This window comes from Urocitellus parryii, chromosome 8 (assembly GCF_045843805.1).
Source record: "Urocitellus parryii isolate mUroPar1 chromosome 8, mUroPar1.hap1, whole genome shotgun sequence".
Lineage (NCBI taxonomy): Eukaryota > Metazoa > Chordata > Mammalia > Rodentia > Sciuridae > Urocitellus > Urocitellus parryii.
The window spans coordinates 149,637,711-149,654,753 of record NC_135538.1 but is presented as its reverse complement, the minus strand read 5'-3'; the positions used below and the strand labels follow the sequence as shown (position 1 = coordinate 149,654,753).

The window sequence follows — 17,043 nt, the reverse complement described above, 5'->3', positions numbered from 1 at the left end:
GGGTCAAAGCTGCTGACTGGGCTGGGGGCCCCAAGGACTTTAGGAAGGAGCTTCCTCCTTCATTCACTCCTTTACACTCATTTCTCTAGAACTAGTGGCAGGGTAGACACAGGGATGACAGGACCACATATGTCCTCAGTTCAAGACAACACCATTGTGACAGGGAAGGCCAACATCACACCCAATTCAAGGCAAGGATTTAGAAACCATCACATGTGACTATCGACTTGTTCCCAGACTCTCTGAGCTCTATGAACTCAACAGTATTTTCCAGGTGAAGGATAAAGTCATGCTTAGCACCTCGGGCTGATTCTGAGCAGCTCTCCTGGAGCATCTGTGGGAGGCCAGCAACGGTCACTCCTGTAGGTGGTGAGCAGGAGGACTGGATCTGGACGCCGCAGGGCTGCTGTAATCTTGCAATCAATTAAAATGCTGAGTTTATTCCAAGAAGTACTTGAAGTCACCTCAGAGCCAGAACGTGATTTTTCCCCCTTGTGTTTACAGTTGAACTTCTCTGACTTTAGCTTGCACTGTCCCTGAATCCATAATCGTATTTTTTTCTTCTCTCACCATGCCATCAAAAACCGCACACTGGAGGGGCCCAGCTCCCTTCCTACCAACCGCGTACCCAGCACGCTGCTGGGTCTTCCACGATGCATGCTCCACATTTACTGCAAACATGGCAAGACTGCCACAGCTTTTAGCATATTTCATTTTTACACAGAATCACTTGCTTTTTCAAGTGTTGAGTGAAAGTGTTAAGTGAAAGTTGACGTGTCTGTGAATTATTTTTAAAAGCAAATCAGAATCATCCCACAGGCTGTGAGGGACCAAACTTACCATAAAATTCCTATACCCTTTACTAGAAAGACCTAGCTGGGAAAATGTAAATAACACAATTGAAATTGCTATATTTCTTCATTATATATTTACAATTAAGAATCATATTGTTATTAACACTGTTCTCAGAATTTCTAAATTACATTGTGGATACTAAGGTGGCTATTTAACAAAAACCTCACAAATGTAGAACGAAAATCAAATCAACATGAATAACTTAAATGTTCAAATACGTATTTGCAATTTATGCATTAACTTTCAGCAATTTTGGTTGATTTGTTATTTTTCTGCACAAACATACAGCAAAGGTCACACCTGATTAAAAGTAAGAGACTTCCTTCCCCACTTCACAAGACGTTCTGAGAGCTCCGGACTGAGGTCCAATGTCATGAACCTATGGCAATTTCCTCTCCAATAACGCCCTGCATCCCAGCATGCACACTTCTTTGCCATGCTGGGCACTGCACGCAGGCCACTGCACAGGCCAGACTATGCTCCACCTCTCAGGTGAGGGAGCTACATCTGTGGACCTTTTAGTTTTTTGAGACAGGGTTTGGCTAAGTTGTCCAGGCTGGCTTTGAAATTGCAACCCACCTGCCTCAGCTTCCAGAGTAACTGGGATCATAGGCCTGCACCACCACACTCAGCTCATTTCATTTACATGGTTGTTCCCCTGTCCACACTCTTTCCTCAGATATTATTATTATTATTATTAGTAGTAGTAGTAGTACCAACACCATAAGGGATTAAACCCAAGCTATATCACCAACCCTTTCTATTTTTTGAATTTTGAGTCAGGGTCTCATTAACTTGCTTAGGAACTCCCAAAATTGCTGAGGCTGGCCCTGAATTTGTGATCCTCCTGCCTTCCAAGTTGCTGGGATTACAGGCATGTGGGCTCAGTTTACTATGGCATTTGTCATCTGTAACAGTTGCTATTTTTTCTAGTTTGACAACTAGATATGTAAGGTGAACGTCCTGGTCTGTGGATACAAAGATGAGACCAGGGGCCTGAGGGACTCCTCCTTCTCTGCTCTCAGTGATCACAGATGAATCCAGTGGAAGGGCATCACTCTGTGTTTTTTGATTCCAGTTTGTCCCTGGACAAAGGGACAAACTCAATACACCCCTCAACATAGGGTGCAGTATTCTTATTAACATGGCTGAAGGCGTTTGGATGACGTCATATTGGCTGTTGATTGCAAAATTAATACAATGTATTACCAGTTCTGAAGTAGGCAGGGAGGGGTGGAGGGGACCTTGGGTGTGGGGAACTGAAGAACTGCAAGGAGCAGACAAGCATCCGGGAGAAGGGGTCCAGTATTGGAAAATGTAAGGAGCATTCATTGATGAGGAGGAACCAGCAGCAAACCGCGTGGACTGACACAAGGGGATCTGAAAGACTCATTCACTGCTGTGAGGTGCCACCACCAAGGTGAAATGGCTTCCAGTGAAGCTGACGAGACCATCCCAGGCAGCCTCAGGTCGGGTGGGCGATGGTGTCACCAGGTCACTGTCCTTACCTCCAGATGCTCTAGGATATAGGGGGGGTTCGTCATGCCGAGCCTCAGCATCGCTCCCTCAGGAATGACTTCAACCAGGCGCCACAGGAGCGAGGGGAGGTCGGTGCCAATGTCCTTGCCGTAGGCCCCCGTGTCTTCACTGGTCAACCAGATCTCACAGACACCCTCTGCGAATCAAAGGAGATAATGAAGAGATCTGTTCAGAGCTGCCGCAGCCTACAGCTGCTCACCCTCCTAATGCAGCCTCCGACACCATGATGCAGGCAGTCTGCGCACTCGGTTGCAGGCAAAGCAGCCATCCCTTCGTGGCAGGGGTTATTAAGTTCGGTTTATGAACACCCCCAAGTCACCAATGTTGTAAATTGTCAGTGTGTCCTAGGAAGTGATTAACGCACACAGCCAACCGGTTCAACTGAGCTCCCTCCCCAGCACTCTGGTCGGGGCTAGGGCTTCAGGCCCACCTCAGAGAATACCCAGCTTATTGAACACCGTGAGCCCTGGAACTGAAACTGTCCCTGGAGAGAACAGGTACTGTCAGCAGTCAGCCTACCACCAACCCAAGGAAAAACGTCAAGCATAGCTAAGGATTAACTGTCAAATTACTAATTCCAAGGAACTACTTCCCTGTAGTAGTTTATTCCAATCTTTCTTCTCTATTCAGGTAAAAATACTGTTCATTTTATTGCTGTGTCCAAAAATGTTGGTTGCAGCATAAACGGTGTTTGTGTTGGAAGGCCATTCCCAGACTTTGTGCTCCCTATTTCCCACCAGTCAGACTTAAAGAAAGTGCATTTATATTTTTTTTTATAAAGAATCCTCTCATCAAATATTACAGCTTGCAAAAACATCCTTCCAAAAATCAAGAGGAAATCCTTTGGATCACCTAATGCCATTTCAAATGAATAAAAGAGAGTGAAGGAGAGTCACCCAGGGTTTCCTGTGCACACACAGAACACGTCTGAACCCATACTCAGTTAAAGGGTCAGCCTACTGCAGAAGGCCACGTGGCTCGCAGGCTAGCACAGAGGAACCAGCCTGTGGAAATGTCCATGCTCCATGACTTCCTGCCTCTGAAGAACCTCAACACACAGGCAGGCGCAGGAGCTAGGACGTCAGCCCAAACCAAAGTAGAAGTTTCTAGAAAGTGTCTTGACATTACCATTTTAAATTGACTTTAGTGGACAGAAGAGTTTCAAAACTGCATTTGAATTTTCCGAGCCAAGAAAGACAACAAATACAACATATGGCATTATAGGAACATGGATAAAATTTACAGTATAAAAAGGCAAAAAAAAAAAAAGATTTTTCTACAGCTTGGAGTTAAGATTTCTAATCACTATTCTTTGCTTTAGAGAAAGGGACAAATTCACTTTATTTAAAAAAAAATCTAATCTTCTAAAGCTCATATCCCCACCCCCCCCATGCTGGGATTGAACTCAGGACCTTGCACATGCTGGGCACACACTATCACTAAGCTACACTCCAGCTTTTCCCTAGCTTTCTGAGACATACACAGCCCCACCCACACCCACACAACATGGAAAATACAAAGATAGAAATACAATTTTAGTTTTCCAAATTAAAGTATCACTGTTTAGCAATGAGAACAGAAGATCTCAAAAGAGGGCTCCAGTTAAAAAAAAAAAAAAAAAAAAGATGTTTTTAGTATAAAGTCCTAACCAGGCCTCATGGCACATGTTATGATCCCAGCTACTCTGTAGACTCCGAAGTCCAAGTTCAAGGTCAGCCTGGGAAAATTAGGTGAACCCCATCTCAAAATAAAAAAAAGGGATGGGATGTACTCAGTGATACAGCACCCCTGGATTCAAATCCTAAGATCCCCTCCCCCCACAAAAAACCAAACAAAATAACAGTTGTGTTGTGAATATAAAGGTTTTCTTTAATTTAAATATATAAGCTCCAGAAATAATCAATCTTTGTCTAGTTTTAATCATTTCATAAGAAGAGTATGGCATATCACTGGCTACCAAGAAAGAGGCTGGCATGTCTACTGGCTATCTTTGTAAGTCTTAAAATTTTTATAAACATACTCTGTACACGAAATAAATACTTTTCTATTTAAAAATGAACTGCAATTAATGGTGTCATTTTAAATTCTTAATATTATATATGCCATCAGACTCTGGACTCATGCAACCTTTTAAAAAAATACTTTATCATAAAATCCACTCCAGGAAGAGAAATGGTGAGCAACAACACAAACAGATCTCAAACATTCTCAAAGAGGTTACAAAAACAGGACATTATCCATGATTTTCCAGTTACTGGCATTTGAGCAACACAATATGAATATTTTAAAATGAACAGAATAATTTTAATTTATAATTTTTCCATCCAAATGGTTCCATGTTATGCCTCCTGTGCAGAGCGAGATTCTGGAGCAGTGCCTTGCTGCTGGAGAGGAATACAGAGGGAAAGTCACCCTGAACAGCATGGAAACAGCAGCCATGCAGAAAACCAGTCAGCTCTGGGAATGGCAGGGGTGGGACCCACGGCCCCCTGGTGGGCTGAGACTTCAAATCAGATCACCTAAGGGGGAAGAGCTGTAATAGGAAATCAGCAACCACAGGAACAACAGTCTTTACCGCTCTCATCAAGGCTGCTAAAGTACCCCATGTAACAAGGACCTGGTGGAAAACAAAGAACTGAGAGCCTGTGCAAGTGGGAAGCCCTGGACTCGAGAACCCTGCCAATTCAATCCAAAAAAAGTGTGCCAGTAGGTCCTGCTGCTAATCAACGGGAGGAAGCCCAGGTTTCAAGCATCAGTTCTAATGAGATTCGATTCTTCCAATCGTTGGGTCACAGAAGGCATTTCATACTAAGGTAAAGCTAAGTGTGGAATCCCCAGGCCCGACATCCTTTTTTCTTGGGAAGTCCCGTGATTACTCATCTGGCAAGCAGTTCCTGTCAGGCCAGGCTTGCAGAGGATATCACTGGGGAACCTGCGGGCTGCAGCAATCAGTAATGGACACACACTGGGACACACTCATGCTTAAATCTGCACACTTAATTGGCCATACTTATGGACAGAAGCACTCGCCTCAACAGCTTCGTTCCTGAAGGACTTCAGTTAGCAGCTATATTCCTTTGCACATTCATTTCTTTGTACGTCCATCAAAAATTTATCAGGCCCTTACCTACTATGTGCCCTGCAGCTCTTCCAGCTCATGCCAAACGTAGAGGTGCCACTGAACTTCTGCTATCTAAGGCTGGCTGTCATCCAGGAGCTAGAAAGGGGACTGAGAGTCAGACAGGGGACCTCGTGTGCAGCCCTACTGGTGGTGGGGCTGGAAGGGGTGGCCTTGTAGAAGGACTTAGATGTGAGCCAGCTGGGCTGCCCTCAAGTAGATCTGATGTCAGTCCCAAGGAGAGGGCCCCACCCTGCACTGTAACTTGGCCTTTGATTAATCCTTGTCCAAAAAACCCCCCAAAAAAACGAACACATGAAATTGAAAAAGAAATACAAGAAAAACTAAGATATGCAAAGTGTAAGTCCAACTAAAGAAATACATGCAGCCAAAGAAGTGCCGGTGGGCAAGTGGGAGACAGAAATTAGCTTTCCATTCAAAGAAGATATATCACTTTCTGAAAATTGTTGATCTCTCCAGTTTGGTTCATTTTCCCCAAATCATCCAGTCTACCTGACTTTTCTAATGTCCATGAGGTTCATCAGATCATCCATCATTTTTAATCCCATCCACAAGGCGTTAATTTTGGTAAGAAGCAAATACGAGGAAGGTAAGTGATGCACGGTGCAGGAGGAACCCTTTGCAAAGCTGAGTTACCAGGCTCTACTCTCCTCTCACAGGCAACTGCAGATCAGCCAGCAGTGCAGACAAGGATACTTTTCCCTGAATAGAGAGCAACCTCAACAGCTAGCTAGATTCCAAACTATGCTCCATAGTAATTTGATATGGCAGAAAATGGAAAAAAACAGAAAACATAAAAGGTTAAAATAATAAAAGATAATATTCGATAAAATTGTCTCACAATAACAAAAAAATCAAACTTTGCCAAAACTCAATTTTAAAAGCTTATGACTGACTGCAACTTTTCCTATGTATGTGCTTCACTGTAATAAATTAAAATACAGGTAAAGACTGGTTTCAACTGATAGAAACAGGATGCTTCTCTGGCAGCTCTTGCTTTATGGCTGGGGAAAGCTTCCACCATAAATTGTTTAATTATTCCACAACGAGTTTCTGAAAGTAAGGGTTGCAAAAATATAAAAGCAGCAAGCCACGAGAGCGCGGCAGTTAAAGGACACTAGATGGCAAGAGGACCTGCGTTAATCAAACATCCTCAGAAACCTCCTTCCTTTCTCCAGCTCACTCTTTCCCTCTGCCTCTGACTCCTGTTCTCCATTCCCACCTTTAGCTTTTCCATTCCTCCTCTCAATCCCATCCACGATTCCTTCCCAGTTCCTCCAGTCTTCATTCCCCCAATAAGGAATACAAATCAGACTTTATGGGCTTTTTCTTTTTAAAAATTTACAGATTCCAGAAATAAATATGACCCTCTATTTGAAAGGTCTGAAATTTTCTTCAAGAGAAACTTCTATGTTACACACACACACACACACACACTCTCTCAGGTGCCTCTTCAGCCTACTTATTTAATACCAAGTTAGATAATATAATCCTTTTTGTCCCTTTTAATACTAGTGGACACTCAAAATTTCCATGCTGTTCTGTAGGTAAAAAAGGACTTAGATAACCTTCTTAGGCCCAGTTGTAAATCTTGAGCCACATCCCCTTGGCCCATGCCCTTGTAAAATGAGGGACACAGGCAAGTGCAGGGAAAATGGGCACAAAATTGTGCAGCTCCACCTGGCCCCACCTCCAGCCCAACTCCTGATACAGCCCTTCTGTAAATATCGGACCCAGCCCAAGGTGGGGCTGCTTACTCGCACACAGCTCTAATTCTCCCTTGAATGTGCATCAGCCTTTCTAAATAAACCTCCATCTATGCCTTAAAAAATTATTAATGACATCATAATAGAACCAAACTATGCTGTTATATAATTGATAAATCTGACAGTAACCTATCTCACAGGCCCCCATACAAGTTAATTGTTAACTAGCAAAATCCCCAAATATATGTTTATAGTACCTTTACAAACTTTCTTAAAAAGTCTTAGTGACATCAGTGTTTTCTCCTCCCTCCCTCACACCCTCCCTCCCTTCTTTCCTTCCTTCCAGGTTCTGGAGATTGAAGCCAGGGTCTCCTGCATTCTAGGTTAAGAGCTCTCCCACTGAGCTACATGCCCTGTAATTCTTTTCATTTTGAATAATGTGAAACACAGAAAAGTTTCAATAGAGTCATGAACACCCGCACCTCCGTCACCAGCCTCTTCAGTAAGGTTCTGCCGTGCTGTGGGCCCCCTCTCCATACCCACGTATGCAGGTACCTTTTTTCTGAACCATTTGAGAACAGATGTGGACATTATGGCACTTTAAACATGTCACATATATCTTCTATGATCAAGAGCATTTTCCCTCATAAGCACAACCCCACATTGCTCTCAGCAAGCCTAACGGTGGGGAAAACTCACTGCAGCCAGAATACCTGTATCCCTTGGGACTCAGATAATCTTAATAGTCACTGCAGTTAGATCTCTATGCTTTAAGCACATCTTGTCTTCTCTATCTAAAAGGCCTCTGTACTCTTATTTGCATAGTTAATACCTCTCCAAAACCCCTTTGTGACCACTCAGACCAGTTTAAGTGCTCAGTTCTCGTCCTCTCCCCCACCTTGATATAACTCTGTAATCCAACATGTTGCAGTGATTGGTTTGTCTGTCCTGAACAGGATACAAGCATCCCACGGGCAGAGACCTGAAACTCTTACTAAAACACACGTCCCTGGGGTATACAGTGGTGCCTACCACATGGTAAGCTCTTGCTGAATTTTGGTTCCATCAGTCTATTTAAGAGGTTGCTTGCTATAAAAAAATCCATGTGTTTGGATCAACTAAGTTCACTTCAACTTACATTTGAAAGGCCCCTCCTCCTACCCACAAACACAAGTAAACACATACGTATACACACAGAGAATGTGCACAGGAGCGCAGGAGGTGGCGGGATAGGCCTTGAGAAAACCAGCACAGTAGCTGGTAATTTCTGTAGATCAGCCATGTACACAAATTTACTCAAGTTTTAGCACTAACTTAAACAGCTATAGAATAATTTAGAGAGCAAAGAAAACTAAAGATGTAAAGGGCTTTTCATTATTTGGACTATTAAACCTCATTACGAAATGAAGGATAGAACTGAAAATTTTCAAGAACAACTTCTTCATGACTCAGGTTTTCTGGTCCTGAAGGTCTTTCTCAAAAGTGACCTCCACCCAAAGTATAAATGGACCCTGATATTCTTTCTTTATCATTAAGGAAGTTCAACTCAACATCAAGTCTTGTTTTCTGCTTTTTACTATATTCTTTTGGGTTCAGTTTGAAGGGGCATCAGGTATACAGTTTAGGTCCTCATACAAGTGAAATGCCTTTCATTCATTCATTCCCTCCTCTGACAAGCAAAACCGAGTGCTTGTTATGGGCCAGACCCTGCTCTCAATTTGAGAGATAAAATCTGCCTTCATGAAACTGACTCAAGCAGGAAGGGCAATAACTAACACTTCAATTTTAAAAGATAAAAGGTATGGGTGATAAAGGAATGGAGGAAGACACTGTTGTTTTGTGACAGGAACAGTGGAGGAAGACTTGTGATGACACAAAACCCGAGGGAGCCAGCCAGACTAGCAATCTGAAAGAACAGCTCTCCAAGCAGAGGGCCTACCAGGACCGAGACCCGGCGACATGTGGCAGCAGTTCCCATGCCACACCAAGAGGTCAGCGTGGCTAGGTCGAGTGAGCGACAGGCTGGGTTGGGCTGAGGCGTAAGTGTGAAATGGGAGCCTGTGTTACAGAAGTCGTTACAGGAGGCTCAGCCTCCCCGGGATGGCCAGGTGAGCAGAAATGACAGGTGATAAGCTCTGTGTGGTCAGGTGTGATAAAGAAGCCACCGTCTACTATGCTCGCCAGCAAGAGCTCTCAGGGACTCCAGGTGCAGACAGACTCCTGAACACCGAATGCAGTTCTGCACTACAGGAGCGGGAGAAGAGGACGCAGCCTCACAGTCTCTCTAAATCATGTGAGTTTCTTTAAATTTTATGGGGGAGGCACAGGGAATTTAGTAAAATTGAACAAAACGTATGAAACAAGAGACAAACAGAAATGGGCAGGAGTAGAAGGAATCCCGGCCAGCACCACCTGCCTGCCTTCCCCACGGTGTCACCGCAGCCGAAGGGAGGGTGCTGGTCTGTTTCTCCTTTTCATTCTTCCTTCCTGGCACACAGCCCCAGGTGCACATGTAGCATCATTTACATTGAAAACCCACAAATAAACCAACACTTGCCACAAACTTAGAGTCTCACAGAGGTCGAGCCACAGCTACAGCTTCTGGAGGGACAAATTAGAATTTGTAGAACAGAAGGTCTCTTGGGAGGAGAGAAAAGGAAAGGAAAGCAGACTGTCCTCAAGCCCCTGTTAACCACCCACCAAGCAACAGTAACTCGGGTCACACCGACTCTCCCGAACTAACTGAGGTGGTGAAGGTGACGGGCCACAGGTGTATGTATGGGCACGTGCTGCTCCTATACAATGCAAGAGCAGAGAGCAGCTCTAGAACAAAGAACCAGTCAAGTCTGAACGTTCTTCAAAGCAGGAAGGAGTTCTCCTTTGAGGAAAAGAAGACTCATCAAGACAGGAAGGTTAGGGTTATCATGCATCCCGTTCCCAAGGATTGGACCACTTGCCTCTTCAATGTAAAATCTCTAAGAACAAAGCACTATAAACACTTGCAGATGGATTAATGAAAGGTGCCTTTAATATTTATTAAGTTAGGGGCTGAGACAACTCACAATAGCAAGACTGTGGAACCAACCTAGATGCCCTTCAATAGATAAATGGATAAAAAAAAAACTGTGGCATTTATACACAATGGAGTATTACTCTGTGTTAAAAAATGACAAAATCATAGAATTTGGACGGAAATGGATGGCATTAGAGCAGATTATGCTAAGTGAAGCTAGCCAAACCCTAAAAAACAAATGCCAAATGTCTTCTTTGATATAAGGAGAGTAACTAAGAACAGAGCAGGGAGGAAGAGCATGAGAAGAAGATTTAAACAGGGATGAGAGGTGGGAGGGAAAGGGAGAGAGAAGGGAAATTGCATGGAAATAGAAGGAGACCCTCAGGGTTATACAAAATTACATACAAGAGGAAGTGAGGGGAAAGGGAAAAATAATACAAGGGGAAGGAATAAATTACAGTAGAGGGGGTAGAGAGAGAAGAGGGGAGGGGAGGGGAGGGGAGAGGGGTTAGTAGAGGATAGGAAAGGCAGCAGAATACAACAGACATGAGTATGTCAATATGTAAATCAATGGAAGTGTAACTGATGTGATTCTGCAATCTGTATACGGGGTAAAAATGGGAGTTCATAACCCACTTGAATCAAAGTGTGAAATATGATATATCAAGAACTATGTAATGTTTTGAACAACCAACAATAAAAAAAAATAAAAAATAAAACATTGTTGTAAAAAATAAATAAATAAATAAATTAGGGGCTGAGATTGTGGTACAGTGGTACAGCACTGTATGAGGCACCAGGTTCAATCCACAGCACCACACAAATATAAATAAAATAAAAGTATTGTGCCATCTATAAGTAAAATTAGTTTACAAAACATATTCATTACAATAGAATAACCTGCACTCCAATAACCAGCTCTATAACTTGTCCAAAGCTATGCTAACCAAAGTGGTATCTACAGACCTACTTGCTACCTACAGTGCAAACTCTGGCCACAATGACGACAACACATTAGTTTAATTAAAAGGAAATACTGTGAGGACTTCCACTTGCACACCTAAAGGATTAACTGTTACAAGAACTACTTCAATACTGCGAGTCATAAGAACAACTGGCAAGGGGATGGGGATGTGGCTCAAGCGGTAGCATGCTCGCCTGGCACGTGCAGGGCGCTGGGTTTGATCCTCAGCACCACATACAAATGAAATAAAGATGTTGTGTCCACCAAAAACTAAAAAATAAATATTAAAAAGAAATCTTTCTCTCTTAGAAAACAAAAAAAATGAACTGGCAAAGTCCATGACCCAAAAACCAGACAAGGAGCAGCCAGCGGTGCACAGGTGCCATTCTTGAGAGAGAAACAAGGTGAGCAGTGACGTTCCCACCACAGTGTGGAGGTGTTGCCCAGTGCAGAAAGCGGGAAGCTGAGCAGAGCCTGCTGACCCTGCTGAGCTGATGAGGTCAGCACTGGAGTTCAGAAGGCAACGATTCACAGGATGGAATATTACAGAGGAGAAGAGCAGAGATACACGCCCAAAGAGCCGCACGCGCCACTGAATCCAGCTTAAAGGGAAGAGGGAGGAGGACTTGGTGTCAAACTCTGCAAGCTGCAGTGCAGTGGGCAGTCACCCCGGAAAACACTGCAAACATGAGGCAAAACAGACTCTTCAGACAGACAAGGCAGAAAGAATCAGAAACCAGAAGACTCCATACACCCTAGGAGAAAACACATCTTTATGCAGAAGAGAAATAACACAGAAAGGAAAGGAAAATATCAGGTAATACATAGAGGAATAATTTGTATCAGAAATGGTAAATGAGTGGGAATATATAAAAAGTACTTTTCCCTCAATTTTTCTCTCTCAAAATATAACTGATTGTTTAAAGCAACACACTGTTGGGTCTGCTGTCGGGAGCTGCCACGTAGGAACCAAGTGCCCCTTAGCCTTGAGTGACAAGAATGTGCAGGTGGGGCAAGCCAGCCACAGGCTGCGTGGGTGTGAACTGTGGGTACTGAGCGCACAAAGTGGACTGGATCGACATTGCCCCTCTTTTGGGGCAGGCCTCGCTCTGCCATGATCCCCACACAGCTCATGAGATGAGCAGGGCCTCCCCAAATGTCAGTCCACCTGCTGACACCAGACATCATGAAGCCAGACTCAACCCCCTGAAACCTGACCCCTCGCCTCACTTGAATGGCTTCTCCCCGTAAAAAGGTTCAGAAGCACATGTTCTCTCCTCCTTTCTTTCCACGGATCCCTAAGGTCAGAGGAGCCGACGCAGGACCCAAAGAAAAAGGTATTTGTCTGTCTCTGTGTGGTTATTTCCTCAGTGTTTTAGTTGTGAGACATCACAGTCTATACATTATTTTAAAAGAAAAATAAGCACAAAGGACAAAAGAAAGGAAAATATACAATTATATATCACACACTATAACTAAAGTAGTGAAATATTATTTAAAAGTAGTTTGCAAAGGTAAAAGGTATATATTTCAACCCTAGAGCAATCACCAATCAAACGAAAGGTACAGCAGCTCGGGAAGCTGAGGCAGGAGGATCCCAAGTTCAAAGCCAGCCTCAGCAACAGTGAGGCGCTAAGCAACTCAGTGAGACCCTGTCTCTAAACAAAATACAAAATGAGCCTGGGGATGTGGCTCAGTGGTCGAATGCCCCTGAGTTCAATCCCTAGTTCCCCCACCCACCCCAAAAAAGGTACAGCTAACATGGAAATAATAAAAATAAACTTGAACTTTAATACTCAGTTCAAAAGAAGGTAGGAAAAGTGGCAAGAAGGAAAAATGGTTTATTATAATCCATGTCATTTCTTTAACTCCAGAGAGAGAGAGGTGGAATGGGACCAGGGAGCATGAAAATTGTTACCTTTAATTCTTTCTCCAAAAAAAGTTTGACATGAATAAGATAAAGTGTTAAGATATGATACAGACTGTAGTTTTTTAAATTAAACTGTGCCAATTTTTGTAGGTTTTATGTTGAAGTCATTTTTAACTTAAAATTTTACTGACAATAATCTCTGATTAAACAAATGTCAGTGATCTTCATTTTTCTATTTCATAAAATGCTTCAAAAGAACTAAGCCGGCCAGTGTAGTCAGTGTGTATTGAAATTAGTGGCCCTATGAGCATAACTGAGTGTAATCCCATTTATTAAACTTGACTATATGATGCTAATTGAGAGAACTAGTAGTAAACCTGAAAATAGAATGTTAACTCTCCTCCAGCCCAAGGGGAAACCATAATGCTATTTAAAATAACTCCCTCGTAGGGGGAAAAATGATAATTTCTCACCACTAAGAACTCAACTCCTCAAAGAAAGGTCAAATACAGTTGCCTGGTGACACCAATGAAACAACAAACCAATGGTCTGGCCCAGGCCTCACCTCACCCATCCAGGGCTCCCGTGTGCACCTGGGGATGAGGTGAAATTTTAATAATTCTGGACCTGGAAGAGAAGGGCAGCTACATCTCTGGGCTTATCACCCTATTCACTAACAATAGATTCTGTTGCATAGACATGTTTTGGCACTATGCCTAACACAATGCTTATTGGAGGGATTCATCAATGTGTTTTAATAATATACACACAATTATGGGGGGAGATGTACTGGGGATTGAAACAGGAATATTTTACTACTCAGCTGCATCCCCAGCCTTTTTATTTTTAATTTTGAGACAGAGTCCGGGTAAGTTGCCCACGCTGGCCTCAAGCTTGTGGTCCTCCTGGCTCACCCTCCTGAGTGCCTGAGAGTACTAGACGTGCACCCCTGTGCTTAACCTCAGAGGTAATTTTTAAAATCAGAATTAACCAGATAGAAAATGCCAAAAGGTTTTATCTACTTCATTTTACAAGCACCAGTTCTGAGGATCAGAAAGGCTGAAAGATTTATCCAAAGTTATATAGTACCTTGTAGCAGAGGAGAAATTAAAATCAGTCTTTTAATTCCTAGAAGGATCTTCAACATAATTGTTTGTATGTCAATTCAGGGACTAAGGAGAACACCTATAAAACATCGGCTATAATACGGTGACATGAGACTAACCAACCAAAGACTCAGAAGACAGATTTAATATCATTAAAAATAAGAAATGACCGATGAAAAATCAAAACAATGTGTAAAAACATGAAGCACATGAAAGCATAAACCAGCACTAGCCCTCACAAATCCCAAGCACATGGGCTACTGAGCACGTGAGGTGCACGCAGTCCAAGCTTAGAGGTTCTTCTAGGTAGAAAGCACACACCAGAGTTTGAAGACTTGGTATGAAAAAACCAACTCCAAATATTTGATGAAGTCTTTCTATATTGATTATGAGTTGAAATGATTACATTTTGGATATACTGGGTTAATTAAAATGCCTAGCCTAAATAAATTTCTTCTGTACCTTGTGACCTCTTAATATAGCTGTTAGACAATTTTAAGTCACACACATGGCTCATAGGAATTTCTACTGGACAGCACTATTACAGACTGTACAACAACCTGGGATGAAGAACTAAGAATTAACATGAGCTGGACTCAGTGGTGCACACCTATAACCTCAGCAGCTTGGGAGGGTGAGGCAGAAGGATCACAGTTCAAGGCCAGCCTCAGCAACTTAGTGAGGCTTTGTCTCAAAAACTAAAAAGGGGTAGGGATGTAGCTCCATGGTTAAGTGTCCCTAATTCAATCTCTGTTTAAAAATCAAAGAGAATTAAACTAAATTTTAACTTTAGAACTATATTACAAATTATACTTCCTTCTATATAATTATCCTACAAAACCAGAAAATTCTTCATGCCTAATAATTTGACTAGTAGACATAAGCCACATACTTTAAAGAATTTGTACGTCATTCACAGATATTAGTTTTTATTTCCTTGACTGTTGACATTTACTGAAATTCAGAAAATTATAGAGTTAATAAATAAAAACACTCCATAAACAAATCTCTGGCTCTACAATAAGCTTGTTGTGTATTATTTTTTAACTTGTCTTGTTCAGAAAAAAATAAATATCATTAAAGCACTGAGGTTGACTTAATAAAACCTCAGTGTTCTCAACCCTCTCCTAAAACCCATTACAAGGAAACTCTCTACCTTTCCTTCCTCTTTTGCAGCCAATGTTTTACTGTGACCCACTCCCACCACAATTTTAAAAGACAATTGGTACTTGTGGTAATTGCTCTGGCCCCAAATTAGCCAATTACAACAAAATCATTTTTTTCTTTTGTAAGAGTGCTGATTGTGTTTTAAAAATGTTTGTTTACCTCTATCAAGTCTGTCAATTCTCTTCTAAGAAAAATAATTTTGATACTGCAAACTTGAGTTCACTTAAATATTCTACAAAAACCTTGTGAAAAAAACAAAGTCCATTGTATATTCTGCAACTCCCCAGTTGTTTTGTGTTATTTCATGTCGCCTGGGCTGGTTCAGGAGTAAGCTGAGGTCCTAGAGGGTCTCTATAATTCATCATTTGTCTTGAAGATTTCCAACAGTGTCCTATGGAGAGGAATCACTCAGTGAATGCACAGGAGGGAGGAGTTGGCAGAGAGGAAACAGCGCTGGGTGACCGACCTCAGATGGCGTTGATTGTGTAGGGCCCCTTCCCTCATCTTCAACTGAGTGACAGCTTCAACAGACAAAGAGATTTTTGTCAGTTTTGTTCACTAATGTGTCCCCTGCAATGCAACACTGTGGGCCCCAGTGAGGGCTTGTTGACTGAATGAGGAATTAATTAAAAGATGGGAAGGAAGAAAAGCATGAGGGACTGCAGAAAGAGACGACACTGGACCAGAACCAGCGGCACTGAAGCCAGAGCCTATAGCTGCAGCTCTGGGATTGGTTCACTGAGCAGGAACACAGGAGAGTGATCGTATTTCAAACAGAACACAAGACAGATATGCTTATTCCTGATACAGAATGAATCACAATCAGAAAATGCCTACCATGTATTTATTAAACATAACACTAAAGAAATTGTAGAAATAAATTGTCTATTATCCCCGTTTCCTACTTATGCACTAATTATCATCTTTGATAGACCCAAACGTGGCACAGCCACCAAAACAGTAAGAAAAATTTTTGAGAAATATGAAAAATTGAGACGATCTTAGCCATTGAACTAATCAATTTTCCCCCTGAAATGAGGGAAAATTTATTTGAGTTGGAAAAAGACAAGAGATTTGTTAGACAACTACTTGAAGGACAGTCTAGACAGAACTGCACTGGCTACTGCTTTGTTCTAACATAACTCCAGTGTTTAGGTTTGGGTGTGAAGTGTGCCCCCAAAGCTCAGATGTAAGACAATGCAAGAAAGTTTATAGGTAAGAGGACAGGGTTATAAGAGTCTTATCCCTATGGGGGATTAATGCACTGATTAGGTTAACTGGGGGGTCACTCCAGGCAGGAAGGGTGTGGCTGGAGAAGGTGGGTCACTGGGCCTGCCTCTGGGGTGCGTGTTTCTTCCTTAGTGAGCAGTCTCTCCTTCCCTCTCCCTCTCCCCTGCCCCCTGCTTCTGGGTGCTTCCCTCCACCACACTGATGTTTTTGCAGTTGGCCGTTTAAGGACTAAGACCTTGGAAACCATGAGCCCCAATAAACTTTCCTCCTTTAATTACTTTTGTTAGGCCTTTGGGGCACAGTAGCAGAAGAGCTAAGATACCCAGGAATTTGACATTTAAAGGATCCATCCGGAAGATGAAATGAACCAGCAGCCAGATGTGAAACCCATCCCTGATGGGAAGCCCAAGTGTCCCCACCTTTTAGTACTCCCTAGAGCGTACTTCACCTACAC

The 17,043-nt window shown here is 42.6% G+C and overlaps 1 protein-coding gene across 4 annotated transcripts in view; it reads right to left on the bottom strand.

Moving 5' to 3' along the window:
• Positions 1-17,043, bottom strand: part of Cdkal1 (CDKAL1 threonylcarbamoyladenosine tRNA methylthiotransferase) — a 594,700-nt gene that overhangs the window by 234,505 nt on the left and 343,152 nt on the right. For all 4 annotated transcript variants that reach the window (XM_077801468.1, XM_077801469.1, XM_077801470.1 and 1 more), the window contains one exon: positions 2,364-2,530. In XM_077801468.1, the coding sequence (XP_077657594.1) occupies positions 2,364-2,530 (167 nt within the window). The remainder of the gene's footprint in view (positions 1-2,363; positions 2,531-17,043) is intronic.